Source organism: Vanessa cardui, chromosome 8, assembly GCF_905220365.1.
Source record: "Vanessa cardui chromosome 8, ilVanCard2.1, whole genome shotgun sequence".
NCBI lineage: Eukaryota > Metazoa > Arthropoda > Insecta > Lepidoptera > Nymphalidae > Vanessa > Vanessa cardui.
The window spans coordinates 9,794,727-9,811,907 of NC_061130.1; the positions used below are offsets into that span (position 1 = coordinate 9,794,727).

The window sequence follows — 17,181 nt, forward strand, 5'->3', positions numbered from 1 at the left end:
CACCATCGAAAGACAATGCCTCTTTATCTTCATTAAAAATCGAGCATTCAGAAAAATACAAGTAACGTAGATTCCATGTACACAATAAGAAGTAATTGGCTTAATCACCACATCCGTCGTAGCATTTATTTTTATTGGTGATAAAACGGAACCGTGCTTGGAAAATCGAAATCAATGTTCAATTCCCTCGGGCAACGTATCTTTCTGTAAATACAAAGCTCATTCATTAAAAGCAAAACTTAATTTACTTATTCTTGTCAGTACTCTTAATACAGCTTATAAAGATACTTGAACATTTTGAGTTATCAAAATGTAAACCTAATCTGCTACGATCACAACTATATAACGGATTATACTCAACATATGTATGTTTTGTGTAAAGTTTCAAATGTTTTAGGTTATAAATTTCGGTATAACTCAGTGGCGAAATGCTTTAGACACACTCGACTTTCTAAACAAACTTATTCTGTTAGCAGTTGTTTCAAATGTTCGTCAAAACTTGTAGTGCTGAGTGAATTCTCTTGTTTCAATTTATATTTTAATGTAGATTAGTAAATTGTGTTCAATACAGATATTACATATGAATCGTATTGTGTCGTGAATGCTCGTTGTGTATTCAGATTGATTCAACCACACAGTATCTACCTGCAGTCGATATCGGCGATAAAGATTTTACTATATTCGACTATCAATGATAGTGCAAAAAAAGCTATATTATTTTAATATCGTTATTTACACACCTTAAACTAGCAACACTATAATTTTAATTCACGTAGTTGAAGACACTGGTTGCCTAAAGTTGGATACATCTAGCAAGCCGCAATGCATATATGTAGGTATATGTAGCATCAGTCTGTATAAATGGCAAGAACTAATTTTAAAATATTTGCCAGCTGTCGAAATGTTCATTAAAATGGCAATATTTATTTTACGAGCGACAATAAAGAAAGTCCTTTTGCTGTCAATAGGGATTGTCTAAAAATTTGTTCCAAAATCGTTACTTAGGTTATCACGTTATCTTTATTTTATAGGACATAATAAATAACTTAATTATGTTTTATCTGTCGAAATGTATAATATTTAGTTTTTTGTTTCAATATGTTGGTTTTTCCATTCCATTGGATGTGTCCACTCGATATATTTTTCTTATTCTCGAATTTTCACTTTGGATCGTCTGTTAGAACAAAACATAATATGTTAATTATCGGTCGAAATATCGTAATTGTTTTTAAACTTTAACTTAGCTTCCCGATGAGTAAGAGATTTGAAATTTTCAATATAGCTCAGGATAGGAAAGGCACAAGAAAATGTTAACAAGTCACCACTACATTTTACACGACTTAGTTCATACCGCGCCTGCCAAAAATACTTACTTTGAGTTGCATATTGAATCTGTAAGATCTAAGCTAATGTAATGTTTGTAATGTCGAAGAATTACGTAGAGTATCCAATGGATTTATAAAATATATTTCTTGTAGTGAAATCACAACTTTAATATTAAGTCGAAATATGGGAATCAACTGTTTAAACAAATTGAAAATATTTACACAGCCAAAGTAATGAGTGATCACGAACGATTTGTGTATTAAGCGATATTAAGAATTTGATAGTAATAAAATCTGAAAAAATATATCTTGCAAAGAAAACATTTTTGAGCTCATCTTATTTTCCTTTTTAATTCCTTTTTTACATAATTTTAACTAATGTATTGTTTTATAAAATGAATTATAAAATAATAAAGTAATTAAAATCTTCACACATTTTTTAATTGTAATATTATTTTTAGTGCATCAATGATTAAAGAATATATGTATGAACGTAAAGTTGTAACAAAATTAAACTATAAGTCATCAAGACTTACAGCTTAATGTCTTTTACATAATATTTTAGAAAATATCAAAACGTTGAAATTAATCAAAATTTTAGTATCAAATCATTTATTTTTTTACATAATTTGTTTTCAGTGGACTCGACGTGGTATCTATTCGGCAACTGGTTGTGCTTTTAAGACTCCTATCACGACAAGGAAGAACAATTATATGCACAATACATCAGCCATCGGCCTCACTGTTCTCACTTTTTGATAGAGTTTACGTCTTGGCTAGAGGACTGTGCTGTTACCAGGTAAAAAAATTGACACATAAATGCTTACTAAACTTAGTTAGGGCTTGAGATGGCCCTGAAAAGACTGCCAGTACAAGCTCAATGACCGTGCATTTTCATATGCTAATTTGTTATTGTATAATCCATCTCGTATTTGGTGGTGACGGAAAAAGTTCCAACCCTTATCATGAGAGATAGCCTTACCCTAATAATTATTATTTAGCACTATTACATAAATACATTTAACTTATCACATAAGTCAGGAAATTTTAAAGGACGTACTTTCTTCATTAAAATAAAATGGTATGTTTGTCAATAAGAATACGTTCGGCTTAAAACGTCTAGAAACGATTTAATGGTCACACTCTGTTTGAAAAGAGGTCTTCGAAATCTGTAGCCCAAAAACTAACCCTTCGACACAAGCAAAAGCTATTTTTAAATAATAGCTTTACGAAATATGAATTCATATTGTTACTAACAATATAAAATAATGTCTGGATCAAATATTGTACAAATTATGGTAGTACTGTTCCGGTTTGAAGAGAGTACCTACGCTAGTATTATGACTAATGAAAATAAGATCATTTCATATATAAAGGTACCTTGAAAATGTAATGAAGGTTTCATAGTTTTTACGATCACAATGAATTGACGTAACACGTAAAAAATAACCCTTTTACACGTGGGGACAAATTTTGTCACTGTAAGGATACGCATAAAGTATACAATATTTCATATACACACCTATATATTTGTAAGAATAATGAGTGGGTATACGACATGTTTTTAAAAGAAAAATCAATATATATGTACGTATATAACCGTTGAAATGAATAGTGAATTACTACTTAAATGAAAATAAACTGTTAGTCTATTAGTATACATAAACATTTAGCTGATTTAACAGAAGAAATATGTATATTATACTCTATCAGAGGTCGGATTAACCTAAAGGCATAGTACGCAACTGCTTATTAGACCCGGCGTTATTTATTCTCAACTCCAGAAAAAAGAGAGTACAGAATATAAATAAATAATAATTCCGTAATTACGAAATAAATTATTAGGTTAGACTATGTTTTTTTTAAGATATAGGCAGACGGTCGCGCAAATGGCCCACCAAATGATAAGCGTTCACCTCCACCCATAGATATTTGCACTGCAAGAAATATTAGCCATAAAAAATAGTGTCAATGCATAATGTTGTCTTAAATTTTCGCGATGATTACACATTTAAATAAAACTATTTATAACGGATGAATCGCGTATATTAATTATTTTTAAACATCCCGACGTTTCGATCACTTTGCAGTGTTCGTGGTCACGGGCAGACTAAGATGACATTTGTCTATTTGAAGAACAAAGGAAATATTATTAACAACTACCGCCAACGATTTCTCAATTGATATCTTGAGTAACGTTCCGGTTGCACGCAGAAGGCACTAACTGTATCTTTAGGTCTTGCAGTCTGTTGGATTTGGGATTTTAAATTTTTAATAAGTGGATCCCAGGTGTTAGAAAGTCTCCAACCATCTTCTCTATTGAAGTTCGGATGTTTTTGAATTTCAATAGCCTCGCGTATCATTCTAGGAATGAATCTGTGTTCTCTAGCGAGGATCTGTGGTTTATCAAATCGGATAAAATGGTTAGGTTTATCCAGAGCATGTTCACAGACTGCAGACTTAGAAGAACGCCTATTTTTGACATCTCCTATATGTTCCTTGACCCTGGTACCGATACTTCTCTTTTTTTTTTGGCCTATGTAAGATAAACCACACTCACATTCGAGTTTATATACTCCTGCAGTTTGTAAAGGTATATTACTCTTGATAGGTCTCAAGAACTGGCTCACTTTCTTATGAGGCTTGTAAACGGTTTTAATTGAAGCTCGCTTCAAGATGTTGCCAATCCTGTCTGTAACTCCCTTCACATATGGTAGAAATGCAGGTTGTCGCTCAACTGTGGGTGGCTTGATACGGCTTCTGCGATGCTGGCGAGGCACGGGCAGCTTGTTTTGGTGGAGTGCAAGCTTGACCTGACGTAGCTCGTCCTCTAGGTGTTCAGCATCGCAGAGATGGTGGGCTCTCTGAAACAAAGATTTGCCAACGGTAGCTAACTGGCTAGGGTGGTGGTGCGAGTCACCATTGAGGTATTTGTTGGTGTGTGTGGGTTTCCTATAAACTGTGTGACTTAATGTATTGTCAGGATTCCTGACAATAAGGATGTCAAGGAAAGCTAAAGAATTATTTGCCTCTAATTCCATAGTAAATTGAATGTTTTTATTTATAGAATTAAGATGTACTAAAAATGCAGATGTCAGATCACTAGGTAATATTGTGAAAGTGTCATCTACGTACCGTTTATAAAACCTAGGTGTTATAGGTCCGGAGCGAAGAGCCCTCTCCTCCAGGTCTTCCATGAATAAATCGGCGACCACGGGGGATACTGGAGAACCCATGGCTACCCCGTCAACTTGTACATAGAATTCATCATTCCACAATAAATAACCAGATGTGAGGCAGTGATGTAACAGCTCTGCATATTCAATAGGCATGTTGTGTGTCTGTAGTTTCCTCTTGACAATTTCGATGCAGTCTTGTATGGGTAAGCAGGTAAACAATGACTGGACATCAAAACTAACCATTGTCTCGTTGTTGGTTAATTTAAGGTCTTTGATTTCACCAACAAACTGGTAAGAATCCCTGACATACGCCGCAGTGTGTCCTCGGAGGGGTGATAGTGTCCTTGCTATGTGTTGAGCCAATCTATATGTTGGTGTATCGATTTGGCTTACAATAGGACGCAGCGGAGCACCAGTTTTGTGGATCTTAGGTAACCCATACAGTTTTGGAGGCTTTGCACATGTAGGCACGAGTGATTTTTTATCCGTATGTCAGGGATTCTTACCAGTTTGTTGGTGAAATCAAAGACCTTAAATTAACCAACAACGAGACAATGGTTAGTTTTGATGTCCAGTCATTGTTTACCTGCTTACCCATACAAGACTGCATCGAAATTGTCAAGAGGAAACTACAGACACACAACATGCCTATTGAATATGCAGAGCTGTTACATCACTGCCTCACATCTGGTTATTTATTGTGGAATGATGAATTCTATGTACAAGTTGACGGGGTAGCCATGGGTTCTCCAGTATCCCCCGTGGTCGCCGATTTATTCATGGAAGACCTGGAGGAGAGGGCTCTTCGCTCCGGACCTATAACACCTAGGTTTTATAAACGGTACGTAGATGACACTTTCACAATATTACCTAGTGATCTGACATCTGCATTTTTAGTACATCTTAATTCTATAAATAAAAACATTCAATTTACTATGGAATTAGAGGCAAATAATTCTTTAGCTTTCCTTGACATCCTTATTGTCAGGAATCCTGACAATACATTAAGTCACACAGTTTATAGGAAACCCACACACACCAACAAATACCTCAATGGTGACTCGCACCACCACCCTAGCCAGTTAGCTACCGTTGGCAAATCTTTGTTTCAGAGAGCCCACCATCTCTGCGATGCTGAACACCTAGAGGACGAGCTACGTCAGGTCAAGCTTGCACTCCACCAAAACAAGCTGCCCGTGCCTCGCCAGCATCGCAGAAGCCGTATCAAGCCACCCACAGTTGAGCGACAACCTGCATTTCTACCATATGTGAAGGGAGTTACAGACAGGATTGGCAACATCTTGAAGCGAGCTTCAATTAAAACCGTTTACAAGCCTCATAAGAAAGTGAGCCAGTTCTTGAGACCTATCAAGAGTAATATACCTTTACAAACTGCAGGAGTATATAAACTCGAATGTGAGTGTGGTTTATCTTACATAGGCCAAAAAAAAAAGAGAAGTATCGGTACCAGGGTCAAGGAACATATAGGAGATGTCAAAAATAGGCGTTCTTCTAAGTCTGCAGTCTGTGAACATGCTCTGGATAAACCTAACCATTTTATCCGATTTGATAAACCACAGATCCTCGCTAGAGAACACAGATTCATTCCTAGAATGATACGCGAGGCTATTGAAATTCAAAAACATCCGAACTTCAATAGAGAAGATGGTTGGAGACTTTCTAACACCTGGGATCTGGGATCCACTTATTAAAAATTTAAAATCCCAAATCCAACAGACTGCAAGACCTAAAGATACAGTTAGTGCCTTCTGCGTGCAACCGGAACGTTACTCAAGATATCAATTGAGAAATCGTTGGCGGTAGTTGTTAATAATATTTCCTTTGTTCTTCAAATAGACAAATGTCATCTTAGTCTGCCCGTGACCACGAACACTGCAAAGTGATCGAAACGTCGGGATGTTTAAAAATAATTAATATACGCGATTCATCCGTTATAAATAGTTTTAGTGTCAATGCGCCACCACCCTTAGGAACTAAGATGATATATCCCTTGTGCCTGTAGTTACACTGGCTCACTCCTCCTTCAAACCGAATGTTGCATTATGGCCTTAAAAATCCTACCACCAAATAACACGCAGATTTAAAAAAAATCTTAATCTTTTTATAATGCTCAATGTAGTGTTTTTTTCTACTTCCTGTAGTGTAAAAATATCACAATAAATACGGTTAATGGATTCAAAAACTTCAAGCTCAGTGAAATTTCTACGCAAGAATTTTACTTTTGCCAAAGTCATCAGACTGAGCTAATAGACCGTAATATTTCCCGCCTACGGAACTACGAAGTTTGATTGTACTGAAGCAGGCTAATTAACTTAGCTGACAGCGGTACCGAATGTGCCAATCAAAAACTTTTAACCCACATCAAATTATTTATTCAATGAGATCTTCGACGTTACGCACGATTAAGATTTAAGGAAGAATTCAATTTAAAATTGTATTTAGAAAAAAAAACATTTATAATATAATCAAGATCTTATTCAAATTGGATTTGGTTTATCTTCCCATTCAATGGGTATATACGATCCTTTGTAATCTCCTTCAACTGTCACTAAGGCAAATTTCATAGCTTTGTAAGTTTATTAATTGAGAAGACGAGTACTAAGCAACTGAACTGGAATGCTCTTAGCTTATCCTAAAACATTTCAAGGGAATAATAATCCACTAAATTAAAGACATAAAAAATCATTGCTTAAAATGTATTGTTTAATGTGTATTCATTTTAAAAATGCTGCACTTTTTTAGAGAGTTAAAGCAGGTACAGGTTGAAAATTATTTAAAAGAATGAAATGTCATATTAGGATGTTTTAAGTTGTGAGTTGTCTTACAAAGTAATTAAAAACTACTAATCGAAACCACTAATCGATACGATTGCTGTATTGCGTGGATAAAAAAATATTTTCTTCGTAACATATGTTTTCATTGTAATGCTTCAACATTACATTTAAATGAAAATGTTGCAAAAGGAATATCCTTAGTATCACCGTGTTTAGATCGATAAATAAAATCTTCACATTAAAACTGGGGTAAGAACAAATTATCTAATATTCATAAAATATTTAAACTTAAACGGTTAAAAAGTATTATTTAACACTCATTCCGTGAGACCATGAAATAAAACTATCGCGTAGTTCCGAACTTCTTGCAATTTTCATATTTCTTTCCATGCCACTACATCTTATTTGTGACTTTTATTATCGGGTCCGCAGTTTCCAAGGAGAATAAAGCTTTCAAAACTTTCGTAGTAATCCCCACTTTCGTTGATTTCTGTATTTCTATCTCAGGTCTATTGGAGAACTTTTAAATTTAACAAAATTCGTTTTGTTATATTATTTTTAAACGTATATAATGCTTCAGAAATATGAATCTTTTCTCCTCATATATGTCCTTACTTGTATATATATATAATGAATGTGACATTTTTTTAAAATAATAGATTAAGTTGATTGATATTGTAGGTATGAGTTCAGAGATATATTAAATAATATTTAATGTACCTTAAAGGAAGGTTTAGAGCCATTTGAAGTATTTCGTACTTAAAAGCTTTCTCCATTCTGTATTTACGATTAGTCGTATTTCTCAAGGAAACGATAAAATTGTAATATCTATATAGAAACGGTAACGGTATCGTTTCTTTATGTCTTTTAAATGTAAGTTTTAAATAAAATGAATATATTCCGAGCTTAAAATTCACAATATGTTTTGACATATGCGTAACCAGAATTTTGTCATGGGATAATACTTATTTCATTTTTAATATTAAATTTAAAAAAATGATTTATTATAAAATGGGCACATAATTTTATAACGTATTACGTATAAAAAATGGTTTATCGAAATATGATTATCATTGAGCATTGTGTTTTTCTGGACACGAAGTTTATTTTAAAAAGGCCGTGCCCAAAACCATAACTCTGTGTTGTTATTAAGAGGTCTTGCCCCCTTAGAAAGCAATATAAGCTAGCTGTCGTTTATGTTATATGCTAATGTTTCTTCCGACAATTACGTGTATCCTCAACATGTTTGCCTTCACTGTTGAACGCACTCATTGGCGGATGCCGTGTTTGAACCCTACCTCGTCGATTGACATTCATAATTATACGAAACTAAACTCAATTAATTTTGATAAAAGCTATTCATTGTTGATTGTTTCTAGTACAATTAATAACCTATTCATATATTTCAGAAGGAGTGTATTTTTTGCTCTGTAAACAAATTACAAATGATAACAAACTAACACATATACTAAACACATATTAGTCATTTTTAAACAATAAATTACAGGGTGCTGCTCCACTTCTAGTGCCATTTTGTGCAGAAATTGGACACATTTGTCCAACCACCCACAATCCAGCTGACTTCATTCTGGAAACACTAGTTGGGAATTCGGAAAGTGCGGCACAAATGTCGGAACTGTGTCAAAATGGAAAAATTACCAGAAAACTTGATCGGATGACTTTGAGAGGTGGACGGTTAGTAAACCATACCAGTTAACGTCATATTATTTTTCACTTGGTACAATATTGACACGAATGTAGCCTTGGATATAGATATGGACGTAAATAGGGATTTCAACTTAACAAAATTCAGCGCAGGGTACCACGAGGTTAGTTAGTTTAGAAAATGACAATTATTTGTTTTAGTGGAACCTGTTTATTGACGGATATTTTTAAATCATTATCATGTGTTTAGTGGGTACAATAAACCCAATTTTAATGTTTTTGTTCATCAATATAGATCTTCAAAATTTGTTTTGTATAAAAAAAACCTGACTATGTACGTTAATTAAAATACCTACATAATTTTTTTTTTTACTTTATTAGAACACCGGTTTTGCACTCAGACGAATCCATACAGAGGATATTTGTGGAGCACGTCGCTAAAGAACAAATGCAGAAAATGGAGTTTCCAACTACATTCATGACTCAGTTCTCGATATTGATTTATCGAATGTTCAAACAATCTAGCAGAAATTCGGTAAGAAGCAAACTGATATGCTATTGAAATTTATCTACCGATGCTGCGACTTCGTTCCTAATTTTTTTTTTTTTATTATGATGTCTTTCAACTATTTCATGGATTTTGTGTTACATTAAAAAGCAAACAAGAAAGAATATTATTTTCGGCGTTCTTTTATATTTGGAACATAGTTATAATATAATTTATATTAATTAATTAATTTTCGAGTATGCTTTTGTAAAAATCTGGTATCTTCAAAATTATAAGATGTCTAAATGACCAGACAATAATACCTCTTTAAAAATTAACATCAATAATTAAGCTTTGTAATAAGCAACAATATAATTATATCCTCTCGGAAGAAAATTAATGCCATTTGACAACCAGTCCTAGCACCGCGCGGCTCTTTGGTTGAATCAAATAGAGCGCACTACCTCGCCTTCCTGTTACACACTACCGTCCCTTTACACAAAATCACTTCCGCAATTTGCAGGATAGCGAAAATACAGATTATATATAAAGTCTATTTTACAAACGAAAGAGAACAACTGATGTCAATTATTTTAAATATTTCAGCTTAACCTATGGATTCAACTTATACACCATGTAAGTGCTGCTGTCCTTGTAGGTGGAATTTTCTTTCTCATTGGTAATGACGGAGGAAATCCTATAACGAATTTCAAGTTCTGCCTCAGTTGTGTCGTCTTCTTCATGTACACTTACATCATGATACCCGTCCTATTGTGTAAGTATTATTATTTAAATCATTAGGTAACTGCAACGAGTATCATTAATTTTCAAATGCTAAACTTATATTATCTTATAGTCTTCATTTCTATATAAAAATTTTAAGGTGAAAGGAAGGTGAAGGAAAATTAAGATACTTTAAGTAGGTTTAAGGAATAAATTTCCAATCTCTTCAACTATAAATAATATGTCAAATACTATAATATTTGTTTGTTGTTCATCAACAGCCATCAAACAGCAGTCATTTATAAGCCTGTTTGATGGAAATACCAGTGTAATTACAGGAGACGTAACATCATAATCCTCATAAAATGATTAATCTTTTTTTACCGAAAATATTAAAAGGCTTACCATAATAGCAAATGATCGCTCTATTTATATTATATAAGAAACGAATTTAATTTTCAATGTTTGTAACATTCTATAATGGGGCTCATAAAAACTCGCATCCTATTTATTGTGATGAACTTCTTAACCTATATTTCATTATTACCAGAATAACTACGTATGCAAAATATATATCCCATCTCACATGACCCAATCGTGCCCTTTCTTTACAATACAAATATATAGGACAGAAATAATATATTGCCATGTATTCACAGCTTAATATCCGTAAGAAGGCTTTAAAACTATTTATAAAGACGGGTCTCTAAGAGAGACCTTTTTATATCACTTTCTACAATTCATGTTATCCTAATGGACCTCTTTTTGGGACTACGGTTCATCGAACAATCTATATTTGAAACATTGTTATGGAAAGTGATAATGTAAAGTGATGATTACTTCAATCTATACATATGTATAAGGGATTGTTTGAATGAATTCCAGGATATCTTTGTGATGAATATTAAGTAACCCATTTATTAGGAAAGCTCAGAAAATCACCAAACCAAAATTATATTCTGCAATTATCGCGTCCACACAAAAAAAATCAATTATAAATGATGTACAAATATTTTTAGTTCCGTTGGAGCTTCGTATGATACGACGAGAATATTTTAATCGATGGTACAGTTTAAAAGCATATTACGCAGCCCTAACTCTATCGACATTTCCAATAATGGTATGTATACTACACTTATATTAATTATATTCCAATAAGGTTTTATTGATATAAAATATTTATTTTTATATATTAATTTATTAAATACATACATACATAAGATTTAAATGAACAAAAAAAGGTTTTATCAGGATATGAAAGTCAAGTAACAAATTACACAATTATACAATAACAAGGAATAATTAAATAGGTTAGTGTCCTATATAATAGCATCATATCTGCATAATTCCACAGATTGTGATCGCATTTTCTTTCACTTATTTAAAAAGGAATTATGAGTTCTGTATTTTAATAATCAATAAGTATTTGTAATTGAAAAATAAAATACGGTCATATTTTCTTTAATTCTACATTTTAATTTAATTTGTAACACACTTTGCTATAATATGAAATACAATGAGCTTACAACTGGAACTCGCCTGCAAATTGTGTGGTTTTGGCAGATTGCGGCTGTCGAGATGTCACTCCGAAATAGATGTAATTTAACTTCCCTCGTGTTCTTGACCGATTATTTCTAACAAAACGTATTTATATAATATGCTCTAAGTAGTTATTTAATACGCAGAGCAAAACGTAGAAAAAATATACCAAATTAGACAAGGCAAGACAAAAATATGAGTCTGTAATTTTTGTGTTTCTTTTTCAGATTATATTAGGAACAGTGTACATCGTAATATGCTATACTATGTCTGGCCAGCTGATGGAAATGAACCGGCTTATTCTTTTTACAATCACTGGCATCTTGATAGGTCTTTGCTCTGAAGGACTTGGTATTCTCGTCGGTTCTACTTTCAATGCAACCGTAAGTGGTGAAGTGTGATAATAAAATATGATGAATAATTTCGACGACAGTAATTTAACTCTATTTTTCTTTTTAGAACGGTTCGATCGTCGGTCCTGCGACTGTCGCACCGTTGCTCGCTTTGTGTTGTTACGGCACAGGCTTCGGACCACACATTGAAAAAATAATGAAATTCCTCATGTCAATGTCATATCTACGCTATGGTTTAAGCGGATTTTGTCTAGCATTGTACCAAAAACGCCCACTTATGGAGTGTAACGACGACTTTTGCTTATACGCCGATTCGAAAATTCTTTTGAGAGACTTAGGAATGGCAACTGACACTTTTGAGACGCAAATAATCGGCTTACTAATTTTTACAATATTTTTCAGAGTAGTAGCATACTTCGCGTTAAGGTATCACCTAACAGCTGAGTTCACAAGCAAATTCATGACTTACATAAGCAAATTTTTGAAACACAGATAGTCAAAAATTAAATTAAGTATTGCGATAAAATATGCGTTAGAATAATGGTTAGTAGGCAAATAAGGCATGGTTAACGTACACTCATACCAAATTTTGTTATTAAAACTTTAAAAATGTTTCGCAACAATGTTTTGTACTTAATTCATACATTGCTACTAAAATTGAGTAAAACTCCGATTGATAGTAAAATAAATATTAAGTACTTAGTTGCACCATTTTTTGTATTTGTAAGTTAATTAGGAAAATAAATGTATTGTATTGTGTATTTAATCCCTTGTTATACTATAGCGCGTCAAGTGTAAGTTGGCGTGTGGCAAAAATATGTACTAATTTTTTTTGTTCATTTATATCTTATTTGTTTTATTTACCCTTATTAAGAAAACTTATCCAAAATCTAATAAAAATGAGACGTAGAGAATTATTTTCTAGGAAGATATTGGTAAAATAAACAAAAAAGTGGCAAGACAAAGGATGTAGCAGATGCTGCCACAGGAACGCTAACTTATACTTGACAGTCTGTATTAAGATCGGTGCAATGTGTTGTAACACAGCTTAAAAATGACATACTTTAAAGTTTCAAAAGCGACCTGCTTGAAGCTAAACCTCCTTGAAAGTGTTATTTCTCATAAGCCGATTTCCCTCCACTATATAGAATGCTCGTGCAACATATGAGGTGCTTGAATGCTCGTTTGTAGACACTAATTGATGCCCTGTGCAAAAAAATGGCTTGATATCGATTAATTTATCGTACTCTGTAGGAAACCATGCGAAACACATACCAACGGCAAAATATTTTATATAAATATTGTAATATTATTAAAATTTAATAATCACTTATTAAGGTACATAACGGGTAGATAAATAAAAATACAAGTATTCTGTGATTTTGAATTAAGATAATCTATTATTCAATTATATATAAAAATATATATAGGAATATTATGTTAAAAATAAAGGCACTTGGTAGGTACCTCTTTAATTATTGTAATAAGCAAATTTTATAAAATGTAAGTGACATTCTATGTGCAATTGCAATTTTCTGTTATTGATAATTATAATGTTGCAATTAACCTGCCATCTTTAAGATTAATAATAAATAAAAGGTGTTTGAAATAATTGTGTTATATTTTACTTTAATTTTTCAATTAATATTACAATTTACTTTCGAAGTGCTTTTATTCTCAGGACCGAATTAACCCGAAATTACTGAAACAAAAAGCTCTTTCAGTTTCAGACTAATAAGCATATATTTTAATTTATCATATATGCAGCTAGACAAGCATTACCTATACTTATTTGGAAAATAATTAGAGATCCTTTTTCATCCCAGGGTCCATAGACATCTGTATCCCAATCGGATACAGATGTCTATGGACTGTTTATTACTGATATAAACTAATGTATTGTAGAATTACAAATTTATTTCAGGATCATCAATCACTACATTACAAAGCAAGATCTTGCTATTCTTTATGTTGATGGATAACTTCAAAACCTGAAACCAACGTACCGACCATATGATTTTACAGTTATCAATGATATTCTAATAAACAGATATGTTATATCCATACTAAACAACAGAAAAAAGTGTGCCGCGCCGGGGACCGTTTAGTTTAGTATATTTTTACATTTCGTTAAAAGTAAGAAGGGATAGCTTGATAAAAACAATAAGTAAAAGGGATAACTAGATGTTTTAATTACGCAAAACGTATTACTACGTAATTATGATGTATTATAACGTATTACTACGTAAAACAACTAAACGTCCCAATTAGGACATTTTCTGGTCATCACTTTTTGCGCGTTAATAACATATCTGTTTACTACAACATCATTGACAGTTATGCAATAATTAGGAAATCAGTTACCTACGAGATTGATCATTGATACTTTAGCATATTTGTAGCTGCAACGTGCCTACTGTATTTAATATTACCCCAAATTAATTTAATTTGTAAGGCCTTTTTTCACTTTTTATTACAAGAAGTTAAAATAAATTTAAAATAAAATATGACTTTTTACTCAGGGACTTATACAGGGAGGTATAATGATATTAAAAAAAATTATCCCGCTGAGTTTCTTTCGCCGGTTCTTCTCAGGTCTGAGGTGTTAAATTCCGAACTGGTGGTAGATTTTTGACTATTGAAGAAAGTGTAACCACTTCTATTTTGAATAAAGATTTTTGACTTTGACTTTTGACTCTGATGCTTTACGATAGACAACGTTCATGTAAACAACATATTTGTTAAAATACTGATAGAATAGTTTTCTCACAAGAAAAACGTGAACACAGGGAATTTCCGGTACTTATACTCTTCGTTCAATGATATATCGTCGCTAAAGATACCACATCTTTTTAATCTCCAAAATTTCATTAGAATAATGCTAATAATGCATTAAATAATTAATTATTTCAAAAGCTATCGACAGAATGGGCAGCTCGCGACAGTGTAAACTCAGAAGAACATGAATTCAAAATCGTATTTTACAAGGTCATTTTGTTAAGTGACAAGAATTTACTTCTACCAATTTTCTCAAGCCTTGATATATCGCAAAAATGAAACGTGAAACATAATATAAAAGAAAAGAAAGGCAAGAATTTTCAACCGACTTCAAAAAGGAGGAGGTTATCAATTCGTCTGTATTTTTTTTTTATGTTTGTTACCTCATAACTTTTTACTGGGTGGACCGATTTTGATAATTTTTTTTTGTTTGAAAGGTAGTGCTTCCCGTGGGGTCCCATTTTAATTTCTTTTTTTCCGATGGTGGTATCCGTATGAAAACGACATAACTCTTAAATTTGCATTATGTATGTGCGCGATAAATAGGTAAATAACTCAAAATTGGTTGGCACAATTTTGATGATTCTTTTTTTATTATAAAGTATATACTTTAAGGGTAGTTTGGTGAAAGTTTGGTAAGGTTCTGAGCACAGGATTCATGACAAATTAAGGGAACGGGAGGGAACGGAACAATTCTGAGGAGCACGTTAGCAATATTCGTCGAATCTTTTATTTATTGGTTACTTGGATATTTGAATCACCTTCCGGAACGTAGTTATGTTCATGTAATTATCATAGTCGACTATTATAATCAACTAGCGACCCGCCCCGACTTCTCACGGGTGCAATACAGCAATACTGATATTAAATATACTAAAGAATTTGTTTATTTACGACATCACATTGCAAACTTCTAAAATTGTCAGTGTTTCTTTACTATATTGTTCATTTATTATATACACAAACCTTCCCCTTGACATTACACTATCTATTAAAAAAAACCGCATCAAAATCCGTTGCATAGTTTTAAAGATATAGGGACAGAGAAAGCGACTTTGTTTTATACTATGTATTGACGGAACTCCTATACGGCTTACAGTTAGGGTGCGATTTGGGGCAGAATTTCGTGCTGTCTTTAATCAAATTTTGTGTATATTATGTGATGTCATATGATGTACGACATAGCATACGAATAGCTCTTTTGCAAAGTTTTTTTACTGAGGTCGATTACAGCTCTTTCGAGGGTGGTACCTTGTAGTTTATGCCGCAAGACGTATTAAAGCCGTATTTTCAAAAGTACATTTTTGCTTTATGGTGTCAGCCAACCCTATACTATATCTAGCAAAAAACAATACGAGAATACTTTAAGAAATATGTTTCTTACAAATTACCTTTTCTTTTGATTGTTGAAGCGTGTGCCCGTGGCTGACACCGGCTCCAAATATAACAATAACTATAGCTACGTTATATGTGTTATATAATCGTAAATCGACTTTTAAGTGGTCTAATTTATTTCATTACATTTTACCTAGGAGGACTCTCAAAAATATGTTAAATATGCAATTATTTTTATTACTGTTTAGTGCATTTTTATTTGTTTTAAAATAGTGTTTTGTTTGAAGTCGGTTTGTCTTTTTGTTAAAATTTTATTTATTTTTCGGTTCTATACACTTTTTAGTTGTTAGTTACGCGATCTTTTCGAACATGTTTTCGTCCACCCTCAACTTTCAAAATCAGATTTTTATTTAAAAAGATTATTATTTTAGATTAAGTTAGTCAAGGGTGGACAAAATATTAATAAATTTAATCTGAAATAGAATTAAAAAGTTGTATTCCGTCATTACTTCCTCGTAAGTGCTATAACTCATTTTCAACCGACTTCAAAAAGGAGGAGGTTATAAACAGTATGTTTAGTAGGTAACGCCAATTGCAATTTTTACAGTAATTTTTAATTTAACAGTAAGCAAGATTTTTTTTCAAATAGGTATATAATAATTTAATCATACACAATATACAAAACAAGTAACAATGTATAAAAATATAACCAACTTCTTCATATTATCTGCATCCAATTATTTAAACTGAAAATTTTAATAACTCATATATCAATAGGAATTTAGTTTAACTTTGGAATTATTTATGACTGGCCAGTGTTATCGGTATCAACGGTCATTTTTTTATCATGAACAATCTTAAGTTGTTTTTTTATGACGCAATTTATGATTACCTTATTATCATGTTGTGGCTAACATGATAATTTTTTCTAACACTACCAAGATAAGTTTTATTGATAGACTTGATACACTTTATAGACTTTTTTCATTAAAATTATATAGG

General features: G+C 32.5%; 1 protein-coding gene across 1 annotated transcript in view; it reads left to right on the plus strand.

Annotated features, from left to right (window-relative positions):
• LOC124531979 (ATP-binding cassette sub-family G member 1-like) overlaps positions 1 to 13,682 on the plus strand; it is a 79,673-nt gene extending 65,991 nt beyond the window's left edge. The window contains exons 5-11 of the mRNA XM_047106583.1: positions 1,965 to 2,124; positions 8,807 to 8,994; positions 9,346 to 9,499; positions 10,058 to 10,226; positions 11,194 to 11,294; positions 11,941 to 12,096; positions 12,173 to 13,682. Coding sequence (XP_046962539.1) covers positions 1,965 to 2,124; positions 8,807 to 8,994; positions 9,346 to 9,499; positions 10,058 to 10,226; positions 11,194 to 11,294; positions 11,941 to 12,096; positions 12,173 to 12,562 — 1,318 coding nt within the window. The 3' untranslated portion in view covers positions 12,563 to 13,682. The remainder of the gene's footprint in view (positions 1 to 1,964; positions 2,125 to 8,806; positions 8,995 to 9,345; positions 9,500 to 10,057; positions 10,227 to 11,193; positions 11,295 to 11,940; positions 12,097 to 12,172) is intronic.
• Positions 13,683 to 17,181: the final 3,499 nt, after the last annotated feature.